This window comes from Bos mutus, chromosome 5 (assembly GCF_027580195.1).
Source record: "Bos mutus isolate GX-2022 chromosome 5, NWIPB_WYAK_1.1, whole genome shotgun sequence".
Classification (NCBI taxonomy): domain Eukaryota; kingdom Metazoa; phylum Chordata; class Mammalia; order Artiodactyla; family Bovidae; genus Bos; species Bos mutus.
The window spans coordinates 45,250,396-45,266,140 of NC_091621.1; the positions used below are offsets into that span (position 1 = coordinate 45,250,396).

The window sequence follows — 15,745 nt, forward strand, 5'->3', positions numbered from 1 at the left end:
CACATCAGGCTGTAGAACATGAATCTTGAGCAATCTCCTGGTAATCTTGGACCATCAGACAAATGTACCATTGCCTTATTAGTCCAGCTCTGATCTCACTTCTGGGTGGTAATGCATGACTTACAGTGACTTACAAACCAGAGTTTTATCACACTCAAAGACCTGCAGAAGGGATTGGTTTGGCAGGTGGGGAAAGGAATGAGACTCTAATTGCCATCTCCACGGACTCTCTCAGTCTCTCTGGTTTCCATCAGTGGCTCTCTTATTACCCTGATCCTTCCTGGGTTTGCGATTCAGCTTTCTGAGAATGACTGGGAAATGTTGGTGGAAGGGTAAACACTCACCTTTCCCACTCATAATTTTACATCTATCTGGTGTGAGCCTCACTAGTGTAGCACTCCTGCCTCTTACCTGAAAGAAAGTGAAAGTGTTAGTGTCTCAGTTATGTCTGACTCTTTGCAACCCCATGGATGAGGTTCTTTTGTTCATAGAATTCTCCAGGCAAGAATACTGGAGTGGGTTGCCATTCCCTTCACCAGGGGATCTTCCTGACCCCGAGATCAAACCTGGGTCTCCCACGTTGCAGGCTGATTCTTTACCATCTGAACCACCAGGGAAACCCTTGCCTCTTACCTGGAAGGAACCAAATCCCACTGGAGTCTACTACATCGATGAACTGCAAAACACTCCTTTACCAAGACTGGGTCTCAGAGGCCCAGTGGGGACAAAAGGGTGGGTGGGAAGGCCTCCTTGGGAGTGGGCAGTCCCCACTGAAGCAACATACTCTTGACCAGTCCTATCACAAGAACACAACCAAATGGATAGAGGAGAAGCCAAGACTATGCAGTGTCCTTTACACCCACTACTAACCTAAGAAATCACCATCCATACCTGATTTCCATCTATTCTTGGACCTTGGTTTATTCTGTGACTCCTTGAAAGCCAAATACCAGAATATGAAATACAGTGCAATTTATTGGGAAAAGAAAGTACAACAACCATCAGCAGAGAATCCACAGCTCAGGGAATTAAGGTGCCAGAGGTGAGTCAGGATATGATGTCCAGATGTGGGGCGGGAACCCTGAGAACCAACGGTCCAGAGATCTTAACCATTTACCCTCTAGCAGCAGCCCCACTGCACTGCCCTCCTCAGGCAGGGGCTGAAACATTCCAGCCTCAGACCATCAACTCCCAAGAGAGATGGCCCAGGGAGGGAACAGGCCAGGCTGGGAAGACCCACACTTGTCTGGGCTGAGGTGTTGCTGTCCAAAGTCAGGGGCCTTTACAAAAGTGCATCTAGGGCATCATCATCCCAGACTAGCAGCTGGACCTCCCAGGCCTAGGAGAGGTCTTGGGGATGGAGGAGCCAGGAAGTTCAACCGCTTCTCCCAGGAGCTTGAGGAAAAGCAAGGTTGGGGCTGGCATTTGTCCATGCCAAGCAGAGAGGGGAGTACTGTCCCAAGCTGAGGGGAAACCAGTGGGCATGGAGATTGCCCCCCCCCAACAAAGGATCACTTGCAAAGCTGGTTTGAGCTGGTGGTCTGAGTGAAGCAGAGGGTGGTGCCGCCCCCACCGCCAGACCTGTAGCCAGTGCTTCCTGAGCTCTGGATGCAGCTCTGGTTCACAGAGCCGCTGCTCCCATTGCTGCAGGCCGGGGAGCCCCCGCCGCTGCATCTGCCCCCACCGCTGCCGCCGCTGACTCCTCTGTAGCTGCCACCGCCGCCTCTGTAGCCACTGCCACTGCCACCAGTGACCCCTCCAAATCCCCCACGGCCTCCACCAGGGCTGGTGCCTGTGCTGGTGACGTTGCTGACCACCGCTAAGGAAAACAAGCACTGGACTCAGGCTCAGGCCCTGGGCCTGTACCCCAACCCTGCTTGGCTGTGTGACTCAGAGAAAGTTACTCAACTTCTCTGAGGCCTCAGTGGGTAAACAGCAGGAGTGAGCCCTGGCCCTCTGGTTCCCTTCCCCAGGAATAAGAGCCAGAAGTATCCATAGGAATTTCTGGTTCTCCAACCTAAGGAATTCCCTGGGACCACAGGGGCTTCAGCTCTGGCCTGCCAGTTGGTCAAGTTCCACTAGGAGCAGAGTAGTGTGGCCATTGCCTGAGACCCTGGACACTTTGGTGGCCTGGCCGCCTTGCATGGGTCAGGCTCTCCCACCCAAATGTCAGTCAGGATGTTTCTAGTTGCCCTTTCTGCATCCCAGGGAGAAAGTTTTGAAAGGCTACTTACAAATGCACACAGCGCTCTGACACTCTCCAGACATTCTAAAAAAGCAAGAGGAGATGAGGATTATTTCTGCAATGAGTCCTTAGATGAAGAGCTCAGGGTTCATAACCCTGGGAGCCATGTCCTCCCTTTTGCCCTTGTAGGGGCCAGCTCCCAAAAGAAGAAAGGCTATTCTGAGTCTGTTTCCAGACACAGATCTCCCCAGGAAAAGGGGCTGCTGCAGGGAAGTAAGGCTTCCAGCAGCTCCACCAATCACCATCTCTCCATCTTCCCATCATCTTTCACTAATTTCCAAGATTATCTTCCAGACACACTACTCATCACTCAACACCCCCTTGATTAGCCCATCCTCACCTCTCCTCCGCTGCTGAGACCATCTTCCCACCTTAGCTATGCCCTTCCCCTCCTTCACCCAGGCCTGGCTTTCTTATTCCTACAGCTCTTCTTCCGGGAAGCCTTCCCCAGTGAGCCCTCCTGGGGTGGTGGTGGCAGTAATGGTTATTCAAGAAGGATAATATGTGAGAGGGGCTGACACTCAACACATGATGGAAATGTCCTGCCCACTCTCCCCATCTTCCTGTGCCTCATTCTTGTTCACGGAACAGGCATGACCACATGTTTGAGCAAACACGGAACGTGTCCACACGCCTTGCCACTGTGGCCCCCACTGGTGTCGCTGTCTCCTTGCTCATCCCACACTTCCCAATGCATGCAGCACCATCTGCACTCTCACTCCTTTTCTTAGAGACGTAAGAAATCCTTAAGTTTTCTTCTCACGTGTGAGTTCTGCTTCCTCCATCAGATTGGGAGCTGCCTGAAGACAGAGGCTCTGAACACAGGATTCATGGAGCAGCTAGTCATTAGAAGGATCTTTCAATTCTTGACACCCCTTTGGCATTTGACATCCACTCACTGAGCCCTTATCTGCTACTTGATATTGTGTTATTTTTCCAGAGTATGTATGTATCAGCCACCTTCCCATATAGACTCAGCCTCAGGGATGCAGGTGTTCTAGGACTGTCTATACTGAGCTGTCCAGCATGGTAACCACTCCCCACCTGAAGCTATTTTATTTAATTAAATTAAATATAAAACTCAGCTGCACTCGCCAGGTTTCGTGTGCTCAAGTGGCCAAGGGCTACTATATTAGATAGCACAGATATAGGCCATTGTCTTCATCCGAGAAAGGTCCAGTGGACAGCACTATAACTTTTATTATAAGCCCAAAGGACTTTCCCTTCCACCTGCATACAGTGAGGCTCAACAGAGGTGTTTAGTCACTCAGTCGTGTCTGACTCTTTGCGACCCCATGGACTGCAGCACACCAGGCTTCCCTGTCCTTTGCTATCTCCTGGAGTTTACTCAAACTCATGTCCATTGAGTCAGTGATTCTATCCAACTATCTCATCCCCTGTCGCCCAACAGAGATATGTAATGCAATATTGATGTCTAAGGTAAATCAAAGTGTGAGATAAGTTTGATTGTCTGTATATACATATATGTATATATATATATAGAGAGAGAGAGTGGGGCCTGAATCCTCAACTCTGTCATTCAGGAGATTCCTTACCTATTGTCCTCTCCCTATAACCTTGTTCCCTTTCTCCACTATCAAAGGCCACTCTGAACTCACTTCTGGAGGATAATGACCCCACAGCCCCTCACCTGCACTCCTCACTCTCCAGCAGCTTGTGGTTGGTAGCGATCTCCACATCCAAGGCCAGTTTGATATTCATCAACTCCTGGTAGTCACGCACCAGCCGGGCCAGGTCATCCTTGGCCTGCTGAAGGGCGTCCTGCAGTTCTTGGATCTTGGCATTGGCATCCTTGAGGGCCAGCTCCCCACGCTGCTCAGCATCAGCAATAGCGTTCTGCAGGTTGGCATTCTAGGAAAGAGGGAGTTAAGAGACTGTTTAGCCTAGTGACCAGAAAGCAAACAGCTGATCTTTCCAACATCTCTTACCCATCCAAGAAATTCCTCCCTTTCCCTTCCTCCCCTTCTTAGAAATTCAGTGGCGCATACTCAGAAAACAGAAGTCAGTTTCACAGTTGGTTCAGTCTTCTTCGGCCCTTTTAAATTAACTCATGTCTCATCAAGAAAAGGAACACCGATTTGCTGGTTAAGGTGGAGGTAGTCTGGTAAGTGGTTCTTTTTTTTTAAGATTGTTATAATCACTTCATTCTAGTGATATATATTAGTCTTCAAAGTTACATGAAGTGCGTGATAAATAGCTCATTGAGGGCAGATCCTACTGAGAGCTGAGTGTTTAAGACCACCCTTACAGTTGGAAGATTTGCTGCTGGGCAAACCAGAATGGACAACTGTCTCTCCTTAGGGAGCCTTCTGAGAAGCCCAACCTCGGGGAGGAGAATCGAGGAGAACAGAGTGTCCCAGAGACCAGGCTGTCCCACAGGCAACCACAAAAGAACTGAGAAGGCCTGTGGCAGAAGTCCAGCTGTTGCTCCTCCTCCTCCCCAGGGCCCAGAAGACCTCCAGGACTTTCCACTCAGCCCAGACCCACCTGCTTCTTGACATTCTCAATCTCAGCCCGCAGCCTCAGGATCATCCGGTTGAGCTCCATGATCTCGTTCTTGGTGTTCTTCAGGTCATCCCCATGCCTTCCAGCCTTGTTCTCCAGCTCTCCAAGCTGACAGAAGAGAAACCCATCATCACAACTTTGCAAACTGTTGGAGCGCTTTTGATGGAGGTCAGCGGACCTCCAGCTAGAGTGTGGGAACAGAGGAGAGCTCCCACCTTGGTCTGGTACAGGGCCTCGGCCTCGGCCTTGCTCTTCTGGGCAATGTCCTCGTACTGGGCCTTGACCTCACTGATGATGCTGTCCAGGTCCAGGCAGTGGTTGTTGTCCATGGACAGGACCACGGACATGTCATTAAGGTGATTCTGCATCTGGGTCAGTTCCTGTGGGAAACATGGAGCTCACTTTCACCTCTCCTGGCCTCAAGAGATGCTGAGAATAAAGAAGTCCACGAGTCTTCTACCCCCACAACAAGGGGGCCAGGAGTGGGAGAGTTAGAAATACCAGCTTCCATTTCAGGCCCAGCTACAGCCAAAAGGATATCAGACAATAAAACAAAAGAAAAAAGGAACAACACCTATATAATAAGATTGTTGGCCTGAAAGTATCAGTCAGTGAACCCTACTGGGTGGGTTTCCAGGGACTGCAGTAAGGAGGGGTCCTCTGGAAGAGCTCACTGTGGTACTGGGTTAGGAGCCAGAGGGTTAGAGGCAACTACAAAGGGTAAGTAGGGGACAGAGAGGGACCCTGGTCCTGTGAAGCCAGGTCCAGGCAACCATGAGGAGTTAAGTTGGCATTCCCTGGGTGGAGTAGAGCTGAGGTCTGAACCCTACTGCTGGTTTCGTGAGTGTCCTGCCATGTGCGTGCATGTGCCCAGTCGCTCAGTTGCATCTGACTCTTGGTGACTGCATGGACTGTAGCCCTCCAGGCTCCTCTGTCCATGGGATTCTCCAGGCAAGAATACCAGAGTGGGTTGCCATGCCCTTCTCCAGGGCATCTTCCCTACCCAGGTATCAAACCCGCATCTCCTGCATTGCAGGCAGATTCTTTACCACTGAGGCACCTAGGAAGCCCCATCCTGCCACGTGACTGTCCCCTGATGTCACACTTGGGAAGCATGCTTGGAAAGATGCGAGAAGGCTCTGGGGCTTGGACGACCAAGGAATCACCATCTCATAGAGGGTCCTCAGAAGTTGAGTTCATCTGTCAGGCTGTCCACCTTGGCCTGAAGCTCCACCTTGTTCATGAAGGCTGCATCCACGTCCTGAAAAAAAGGAAGGGAGGAGGGCAGTCAGAAACCCAGAAGAAGGTGACCGTCTGTTCCCCTCCACCCACAGCGCTGTTCTGAGTCTTCATTGTTCTTCTTTGCCCCGCCCCCATTCCTCTTTCTAATTATGACTTCTCTTTTTTGAAAAAAGGAAAAGTGGTTTTCTTCCTTTTAATTGCCTTGGCCAATCAAATCCCAATGCTTTGACAAAACATACACCCCATCAGCCAGGTACGGAGTAAGGGTAGCAAAATCACATTTATCCAATATGTGACTTTGGTTAGGTAGGACCAAAAACCCAGCCTCTTGAAGAGAAAGGAAGGCATTCTTCTCACAACTTCATCCTTATGATGACTGGCTGACACAAGCTATCAGTATTTGCTGATTGTTTTTATTAATAACATCCAGGGTACACTTGTAGGCTGAAAACCTTGATTCAATGCTATAGATAAAGCCTGCATTATTATTTCACATCACCAATCAGCTCATCGGTCACATTATAAGATGTCATCTCCACCAGCAACATACTCAGAGCAGCTTCCTTCATCAAACTCCTCATTCCCCAAAAATGCAAGAAAAGATGTAAACAGCCCACAGAGCATAGGGTCACAGGGCCCCAGAGAAGTTGGCTCTGCTCTCCCTCCTGGGGGGTCCACACCCAGAAAGGGAGCCAAGGTCCCCATTGTCCCAGATTCCTCACCTTCTTGAGCCCCACAAACTCATTCTCTGCAGCAGTAGGCTTGTTGATCTCATCTTCATACCTGGGACAGAAAGAGCCACATGTTTGGACATTCATATTTCAGAAGTTGGAAAAAACAAAAAAAAGAACTCAGGCAGAATCTCCTCACCAAGGGACGGGACCAGCTTCAAGGGTGTGCAACCCGTGCAGTTATACAGAGCCCTGGGTTCAGAAGGTCCTTATGTTTGGTTTAAAGCTCTGTTGACCCAGTCTTTAAATTCTTAATAATTTTTTGACAAGGGCCCTGAGTTTTCATTTCACACTGAACCCCCAAACTGATGTAGCCAGTCCTGCCTAGAGGCCTTTTGGAGCTCAGGCCACTGCCTTGACCACCTCCTTCTAGGTCTGAGTGACATGCCAAGGAGTGCCAGGCAGGGGAGGGGAAGGCTTCGAGGAGCCCAGCTCTAGAGACATCACGAAGCACGTGGGCAGATAAGCCCAGAGAGGTATTTGCTCAGGCTGGCTGTTTCAACCTCTGTTTTCTCTGTTTCTCTTTTCATTAATCTGAGCAGGTGCCCACAAGCTTGTGCATATGGAGTGGAATGGGGCCTCCCCAGAACAGGCTTTCCCCTTCTTGCAGGTCCTGACCCCTAGGGATGTCTGGACCCCCCTTCCCATCTTGAGAGGTCCTGTTTACCTCTTGCAGACCTCAGAGGATGTCAGCCATAATTACAAACACGCAAGAGAGAGCTGACTGAAGCTGCAGAAATGGGACTGGGCTGGACACATTGGAAGAGCACTTTACAGCAGTCTGCCTGGAACCTGGGACCTGCCCCACCCACCAGTTCAGAATCTAGGACCAGAGCAGGGGAATTTGCATTTTTGATGGGTTTCCAGGGTGCTGCCTTGGTACAGTAAAGTGTGGAGGGCCTGCCAGTCTGAAGGACTTTGAACTCTGGGAGGACTCTCTCATCCATCTGGGCTGGTGTAGAAGGGCCCTGCCTGGAGAGTGACAAATCTGGCATCATCAGCCACTTGGAAGTCTCAGTCCTCAACCCTCTCACATACTCAATAAATCCATCCACAAGTCCTGACTGAAGGTACAGTCAGGAACAGTTAAAAATCCTCAGTTGGGACCACACCTCCCTGCTAATCCCAAGAGGGGAAACTCCCCAGCTGGGGCCCTCACTTCTTTCTTAAGTCTTCCACCAGGTCCTGCATGTTCCTTAGCTCTCCTTCCAGATTTCCCTTCTCTGCCAGAGCCGAATCCAGCTGCCTGCGCAGGCAGTTGATGTAGCTTTCAAATAAAGGCTCCAGGCCTCTGGAGCCCAAGCTGGAGCCCAAGTCCCGCAGTCCACTGCTGGAGCAGGTCCCATTTGGTTTCAGGACCTTGTTCTGCTGTTCCAGGAACCTCACCTGTAGCAGGGGAGGTACAGAAATAGTCAGCTTCTTGAGTTGGGCAGGTGGGGCCATCCAACCCAAAGGGTTCCATATGTGGAAACTCAACCCGGTCATCCAATCTTCAAGAGCCTGTTTTTTCAGGAATTTTAGAAGGATGAGGGTTTAGAAAAGGAGGAAGAGATACATTGAGTGCTTCCTGAATGCTGTTTTCACATAGTCTATCTCATTTAACCCTCCCATACAACTACCTATAAAGGGTGTTGTCCCCATTTTGTAGATAAGGAAACTGAGGCTCCATGTGCTTAAATAAGTTGCCCAAAGTAAGGTGACTACTAAGTGACAAAACTAAGAGACAAACCCAGCCCTCATCAAGTCTATTGGAATCCTTCAGCATACGCCTAAAGGAGACCTGCACAGACGAAGGTGTTTATCATCATCTTTTAAAGGAAAGCTTTTTACCTCCCTTCAAGCAGGGAAAATAGTCAACAAGGTTTAACTTTTGCTAAATTTTTCTTATTCTCCTTAATTGTTTCCCCTTTCAGTTACTCAGCTTCCAGCTAACTTCCATTTAACTTCAAATCCCAGGCTCTTTCCTTCACATCAAGCATACGTTTCCCTGCCCGAGTATGGACAGCTTGGTGTAATGTGGGCTGAAGCATAGCATCATCTAGAAGGTAAGTCAATTGTCACTACTCATCACCGAGAGGCAGTCCTGAGATTCCTCCTAATACAGGTTTGGTTGTCAGCTAGTTTGGATTACCAAGCAATTGCTCCTCAAGAGTCACTGAAAGTTAGCTATAATAATTTCGTGGTTAATGCCCCTTTCTTAAAAAGAGCTAAGAGCATTCCTGGACTCTCACTTCACTTTCCTGGGCCCTATCCAAAGAAGAAAATCAGGAGATGAAACCCTTCTCCATTTCACAACTGGGAAAACAGGGCCTGCAGAGCAAGAGAGGCATACTGACTGTCCTGTGGGGGCCAAGGTAGAACCAGCACAAGAAGCTGGAGCCCCTGCCTCTAAGCCTGGCAGGTCCCATGGGCTTCTTCCTATACCATCCCCCTGGGCAGCCCAACCCCTCCAGGACACCTCTGGGCTTTGCCCTCACTTTGTCCATGAATGAGGCGAACTTGTTGTTGAGGATCTTGATCTGCTCCCTCTCCTGGGCCTTTACTTGCCCAATCTGGGGATCGATCTCCACACTGAGGGGCTGCAGGAGGCTCTGGTTGATGGTCACTTCCTGGATTCCCCCAGGGCAGACACTAGAGCCATAGCTACCAGGCCCACCAAAGCTACTAGTCCCTCCAAAGCCACCAACCCCTCCATAACCACTGCCCATTCCTCTGACTCCACAAATGCTACCCCCATAACCACCTCCATAATCACCTCCATAGCCACTGATGCAGCTGCTGCGCCCTCCCCCAAAGCCACCAGCCCAGGAGCCAGCCACGCTGATGGAGATGCTCTTATTGCCACCCAGGTTGTAGAGACTGCGACTGCCAAAGCCGCCTGCTCTGCTCCGGGACCCACAGACCCCTGTGCCAGCTCCTCCAGAGCGGGCCACACAGCTCATCCTGCTGCTGCTGCAGGGGACCATGGCAGAGCAGACAGAGAAGCCCTGGCTCCCTCCACTGATGGATTTCTTGCAGACTTGTCTGTTCATGGTGAGAGAGCTCAAAGGCAAGCTAGCAATCACTTAGCAGGAGCTGCAAGAGGGATGAGGACAGAGGATGGGGACAACAGAGGAGACTGGTCTTTATATACCAAGGAGTTTGGCTTGGAAGAAGGAGAGGCAAGCAATTAGCTGAGAGTCATCTTGGGTTTGGTTTGCCTCCCAGGCAATAAGTTACTTGCACTTTGCAAACACACCTCAAAAATAATCCCCCGGACCAAAGTGACTTTGCTTTCTTGGCTTAATCATCCAAACGCCTCAGTTGACAAAGGACTGGAGCTCTCCTCCCTCCATGGGTTTCCTCAAGGCTCTCAGGGAACTCAAACAGCACCTGATCCAGCAGGATGAATGGGGGTTTGATACCAGAGGGTCAGGAGCTACTGAGCTCTGTGACACCAGGCTAAGGACCAGACAACATTTTCCAGGTGACCTGAGTCCCTCCCTGCATGCAGACTGCCACCACTCCATGGCATGTCTGTGATACTTCAAAGAAATATCCAGAGGAGGGCTTAGGTTGGAGAGGATAGAGGGCTGAGAGGTACACTGACCCCACAAGGATCCACTCTGGCACCACCTCTGCCAAATCATCCCTTAAGCCAGCTTGTCTCTTGAGCTGAGAGGTGCTGCTGTCATGGGAAACACATGTGAAGATAAAATATCTGACCTGTGGGAGCAATGAAGGTCAGATATGCAGCAAGTGTGAAGCTTGCTGAAGAAGAGGGGATGCATATGGAGAGGAGTCTCAGACCAAGCCCCTCTACCACCATCCTAGACCAGCAGCAGGTGATTTCTGGATCTAGAAGCAAGGGAGGGCAGAATGTGGGACCAGTTGGCTGATGGAGTCAGCTCAAAGACCCCATTCATCATCTTAGAATGAGAGTGCATGCTGTATCAGATCTAGTGGCCTTTGACCCCCTCTCCCCTCCACCACCTGGTCTGAGTTAGATGCCCCTCCCTCTTTTTCCACCACACCCTGTGCTTTTCCACCAGGGCCCTGATTCAGAGTATCCTTATCTGTTTATTGGAAAAGGAGTACATCAAGGCTGTATATTGTCACCCTGCTTATTTAACTTATATGCAGAGTACATCATGAGAAACGCTGGACTGGAAGAAACACAAGCTGGAATCAAGATTCCCGGGAGAAATATCAATCACCTCAGATATGCAGATGACACCACCCTTATGGCAGAAAGTGGAGAGGAACTAAAAAGCCTCTTGATGAAGGTGAAAGAGGAGAGTGAAAAAGTTGGCTTAAAACTCAACATTCAGAAAACGAAGATCATGGCATCTGGTCCCATCACTTCATGGGAAATAGATGGGGAAACAGTGGAAACAGTGTCAGACTTTATTTTGGGGGGCTCTAAAATCACTGCAGATGGTGACTGCAGCCATGAAATTAAAAGACACTTACTCCTTGGAAGAAAAGTTATGACCAACCTAGATAGCATATTGAAAAGCAGAGACATTACTTTGCCAACAAATGTCCATCTAGTCAAGGCTATGGTTTTTCCAGTGGTCATGTATGGATGTGAGAGTTGGACTGTGAAGAAAGCTGAGCGCCAAAGAATTGATGCTTTTGAACTGTGGTGTTGGAGAAGACTCTTGAGAGTCCCTTGGACTGCAAGGAGATCCAACCAGTCCATTCTGAGGGAGATCAGCCCTGGGATTTCTTTGGAAGGAATGATGCTGAAGCTGAAACTCCAATACTTTGGCCACCTCATGCGAAGAGTTGACTCATTGGAAAAGACTCTGATTCTAGGAGGGATTGGGGGCAGGAGGAGAAGGGGACGACAGAGGATGAGATGGCTAGATGGCATCACTGACTTGATGGACGTGAGTCTGAGTGAATTCCAGGAGTTGGTGATGGACAGCGAGGCCTGGCGTGCTGCGATTCATGGGGTCGCAACTGAGCAACTGAACTGAACTGAACTGAACTGTTTATTTGTCAGAACCCCTCTGGGTCCTGAGCTTGTCAAGGGAAAGAGTTGAATCCTACTCATTCTGAATCTCCAGCCTGTGCGTAGGGTAAGCACACTGAGAATGTGTGTTAACTGATGACTAGTATCTAAGTGTATAAATAGTCTAGACCCAGTCTTATGGAATGTAAATCTTCAGAGGAAGGGTTTGGGTGTCTGTATTCTTAACAAGCCCTTTAGGTAATCCTTATGATCAGGGAGGTTTGGGAAGCCCTGATCTAGAAGATAGGTGTTCCTTCTGGGCTCAGGGAGTGAGGGGAATGGAGGACCCTTGGCAGTAGAGTGAGTACACTGATGCGTTACTGCTCTGACTTTTGACAGCTCAATCGTCTCCCATCCTTGGACCAACCCATCTCCACACCCAGCCACACCACTCATGGCAAGAACAAATTCTCATGTTGTTACCTATATATGGGACTTCACAAGCTATGGCAGAAATAGGAGCAAGTGATTCTCACACCCCGAGAAATAGGTGGTGAGTCTATCTCCAGAATGCTGGTCAAGTCGGCAACATGCACTCTCTTTCTGGGATGGTCTCCAGACAAGGCAGTCTGGTGCAGAGGACTGGTCTGGAAAACCCTCAAGAACCTCAAGTTTAGCAATTTTAAGTGCTCTGCAGCTAATTCTCAATTCTCTGCTCTGCTTCTTGTCTAAAGTTAGTCCACTTGGTTAGAAGCTCAGTAGCTCTTTGACCTTGAACAAGTTACTTAATTTTTATGTGTCTTGGTTTCCTCAACTATAAGATGGGGATGATAATAGCAGGTACTCGAGCATTAAACAAGTTAAATGAATATGAAATGCTTACTATGGTGCTTAACACATGGTAAGCACTCTATGTTCACTGATGGCTAATATTCTACTTGGGAACATGGGGAAGGGAGTAACTTATGTTTGGCCTTGACTGTCCTCAAGAAAACCTTCAGCCCTGAGAAAAAAGCTGAGTGTGAGTGGAGAGTAAGATAAACAAGTTGGGACAGTAGAGAGTAAGACCTCTGCTAGAATTGGTTTGGATTGGGTGACCTTGAGCAGTGACTCAACACACAAGTTTGTGTTCTAATCTGTCAAATCCCTTCCAACCTAATTGGTTTGTGATGAGCCTCACAGGAAATGTAAGTTGAAAGTCCTTGATAGTTACAAAATGCCACACAAAACAAGGTAACTGGGGTCTAACAGAAAGCCTGTCATCGTGGACTTCAGAAGACCTGGGTTCAAATAACCTCTTGTCTCCCTCTTACCATGTGACGACCTCAGTCAAGCTACTTGACCTCTTTGTCGTTGCTGTTTAGTTGCGAAGTCTAGAATTCTTTAGCCTCTCTTATATGTAAAATGAGCCCCACTCACAGGATTGTTTTGAGATTTAAATTGTGTCCAGCAACAAACTGGGTTTTTAAGTCAACGTTACCCATCGATAGCCAATTCATGAAGGGGATCTGTGTCAGGTTCTTCTTTGAGACATTTACTCCATCCATCAGTTGAATGCCAGTCCTCTTGGTGAAGTCTGTGTTCATAATCTTTGAAACTCCTTGAAAAGCAGAAGACAAAATGCCCTCCCTGGGAACAAAGCTGAGCCAGGCTCACCTGAAGCCCCGAGTGAGAGCTCAAAGCAAACAAGGACAAACATCAATGTCTCTGACTCCCTTCCCCTCCCTTGGCTCCAGTGCTGAGACAGCGGGTGGCAGCCTCCTATGTATGGCTGATTTCTGCCATCCTGGTAGATACTGAAGAAGAGGAATGGAGAGAGGTGATGGGCAGGTCACTGAAGCACAGTTTTGGGTTGGATTCCCCCAATCCACATACCCTGAGCCTGCCAACCACCGCCTTCTTTAGCCGGTTGGGATTGTTTTCTCAGCAGTTGACTAAAGCTGCTGAAAATATCCAGAGTTAGCATCCTGGGCTATATTTCCCACTGATCTTCTAGGGCAGTTCCAATGAACTACCTGCTGCCAACAGTGTGAGTTCTAATCCCTCACTTGCTGGAACCTTCTGTGTAAGGTTGCCAAGTGGCAGAACACTCTGAATCCTTATTTCCTCACCTAGAAAATAAGACAGTTTTCATGAAGCTGAGTGGTTCCCTCTAACCAAATTGTTCTCTGATACTCAACTGCAGTGAGAATGCTTGAGTTTCCTAAAACGTAATTGTAAGAGGAAGAATGAATCATGAGACAGTAGTCATTACCTCTAGGTCAAAGTGAGCAGACATCCTTCTCCATATAGGAGATAAGGATGAAGGGGTGATTCTTACATGCCCTTTTCTACATATGGATTCTCAGATCCAATTTTCAAGATAATCATTAATTTGTTCTTCAAAAAAAAGCAGTCATTCTGGATCTGCTGCCCCTGGACTAAGAATTATTATTTTCTCCTTTTTATCATGTTAAAATAAAAACTTGGCACTGCTGAAATAACTTTACTTAACAAATATAAACTTTTTTACATTAACAAATGTAAATGTAAAAATGTAAATTTTTTACTTAACAGTAAAAATATATTACTCTATAGCTCCCATCAACCACTTAAGCTTGATAAAGAAGTGAATGCCTAAGTACAGCTAAATCCTTTTGTTACTAAACCTTATTAGCAATCACAATTTTTTCTAAATTCTGGTTCCCTCTCCAGACTGGATTAAAATACTCTTCAACTCATCCCTAAATCCTTATCTAGTACTAGATTCTCTCCCAGGGCTTATCTAGGGCAGAAATCTATCTCCAGGTTAGCCTTGATTAAGACGTTTTGTGGTTAAATAAATTTGGGAAATGAAAATTGTTTAGCTTTCTCTTGGGTTTTTATTAAAGCTTATTTGCCTATTAAAAGCCTCTTTCTTGTACAAAGAATCATTTACTTTTACTAAATCGGAGCTCCCCAAACAAACCTAGCAACAAAATCTTTCTATGTTAACCCCTATTAACTTGTTGAATATACTTTTGTTGTTGTTGTTGTTGTTCAGTCACTAAGTCGTGTCCAGCTCTTTGCAACCCCATGGACTGCAGCATCCCAGGCTCTTCTGTCCTCCACTATCTCCCAGAGTATGCTCAAAAGAAACACTAAAACAAAATGAATAAGAATGCAAAGAACTAAACAGACATTTCTCCAAAGAAGACATACAGATGGCTAACAAACACATGAAAAGATGCTCGACATCACTCATTATCAGAGAAATGCAAATCAAAACTGCAATAAGGTACCATCTCATGCCAGTCAGAATGGCTGCTATCAAAAAGCCTACAAACAATAAATGCTGGAGAGGGTGCAGAGAAAAGGGAACCCTCTTACACTGTTGGTGGGAATGCAAACTAGTACAGCCACTATGGAGAACAGTGTGGAGATTCCTTAAAAAACTGGAAATAGAACTGCCATGCTGCTGCTGCTGCTGCTGCCAAGTCGCTTCATTTGTGTCCAACTCTGTGCGACCCCAGAGACGGCAGCCCACCAGGCTCCCCCGTCCCTGGGATTCTCCAGGCAAGAACACAGGAGTGGGTTGCCATTTCCAATGCATGAAAGTGAAAAGTGAAAGTGAAGTCGCTCAGTAGTGTCCAACTCTTAGCGACCCCATGGACTTCAGACTACCAGGCTCCTCCATCCATGGGATTTGCCAGGCAAGAATACTGGAGTGGGTTGCCATTGCCTTCTCTGAGAACTGCCATACGACCCAACAATCCCACTGCTGGGCATACACACCGAGGAAACCAGAATTGAAAGAGACACTTGTACCCCAGTGTTCATCACAGCACTGTTTACAATGTCCAGGACATGGAAGCAACCTAGATGTCCATTGGCAGATGAATGGATGAGAGAGCTGTGGTATATACACACAATGGAATATTACTCAGCTATTAAAAAGAATGCATTTGAATCAGTTCTAATGAGGTGGATGAAACTCCACAATGAAGTAAGTCAGAAAGAAAAACATGAATACAGTATATTAACACATGTATATGGAATTTAGAAAGATGGTAAAGATGACCCTATATGCGAGACAGCAAAAGA

At 47.9% G+C, this 15,745-nt stretch overlaps 1 protein-coding gene across 1 annotated transcript; it reads right to left on the reverse strand.

Annotated features, from left to right (window-relative positions):
* Positions 1-1,511: 1,511 nt before the first annotated feature.
* LOC102274811 (keratin, type II cytoskeletal 2 oral) lies at positions 1,512-9,776 on the reverse strand. Its single transcript, XM_005907015.2, is given in 10 exon segments — positions 1,512-1,819; positions 2,235-2,269; positions 3,897-4,117; positions 4,754-4,879; positions 4,987-5,151; positions 5,938-5,957; positions 5,960-6,032; positions 6,736-6,796; positions 7,904-8,130; positions 9,222-9,776. Coding segments are annotated over 10 exon segments (1,791 nt in total).
* Positions 9,777-15,745: the final 5,969 nt, after the last annotated feature.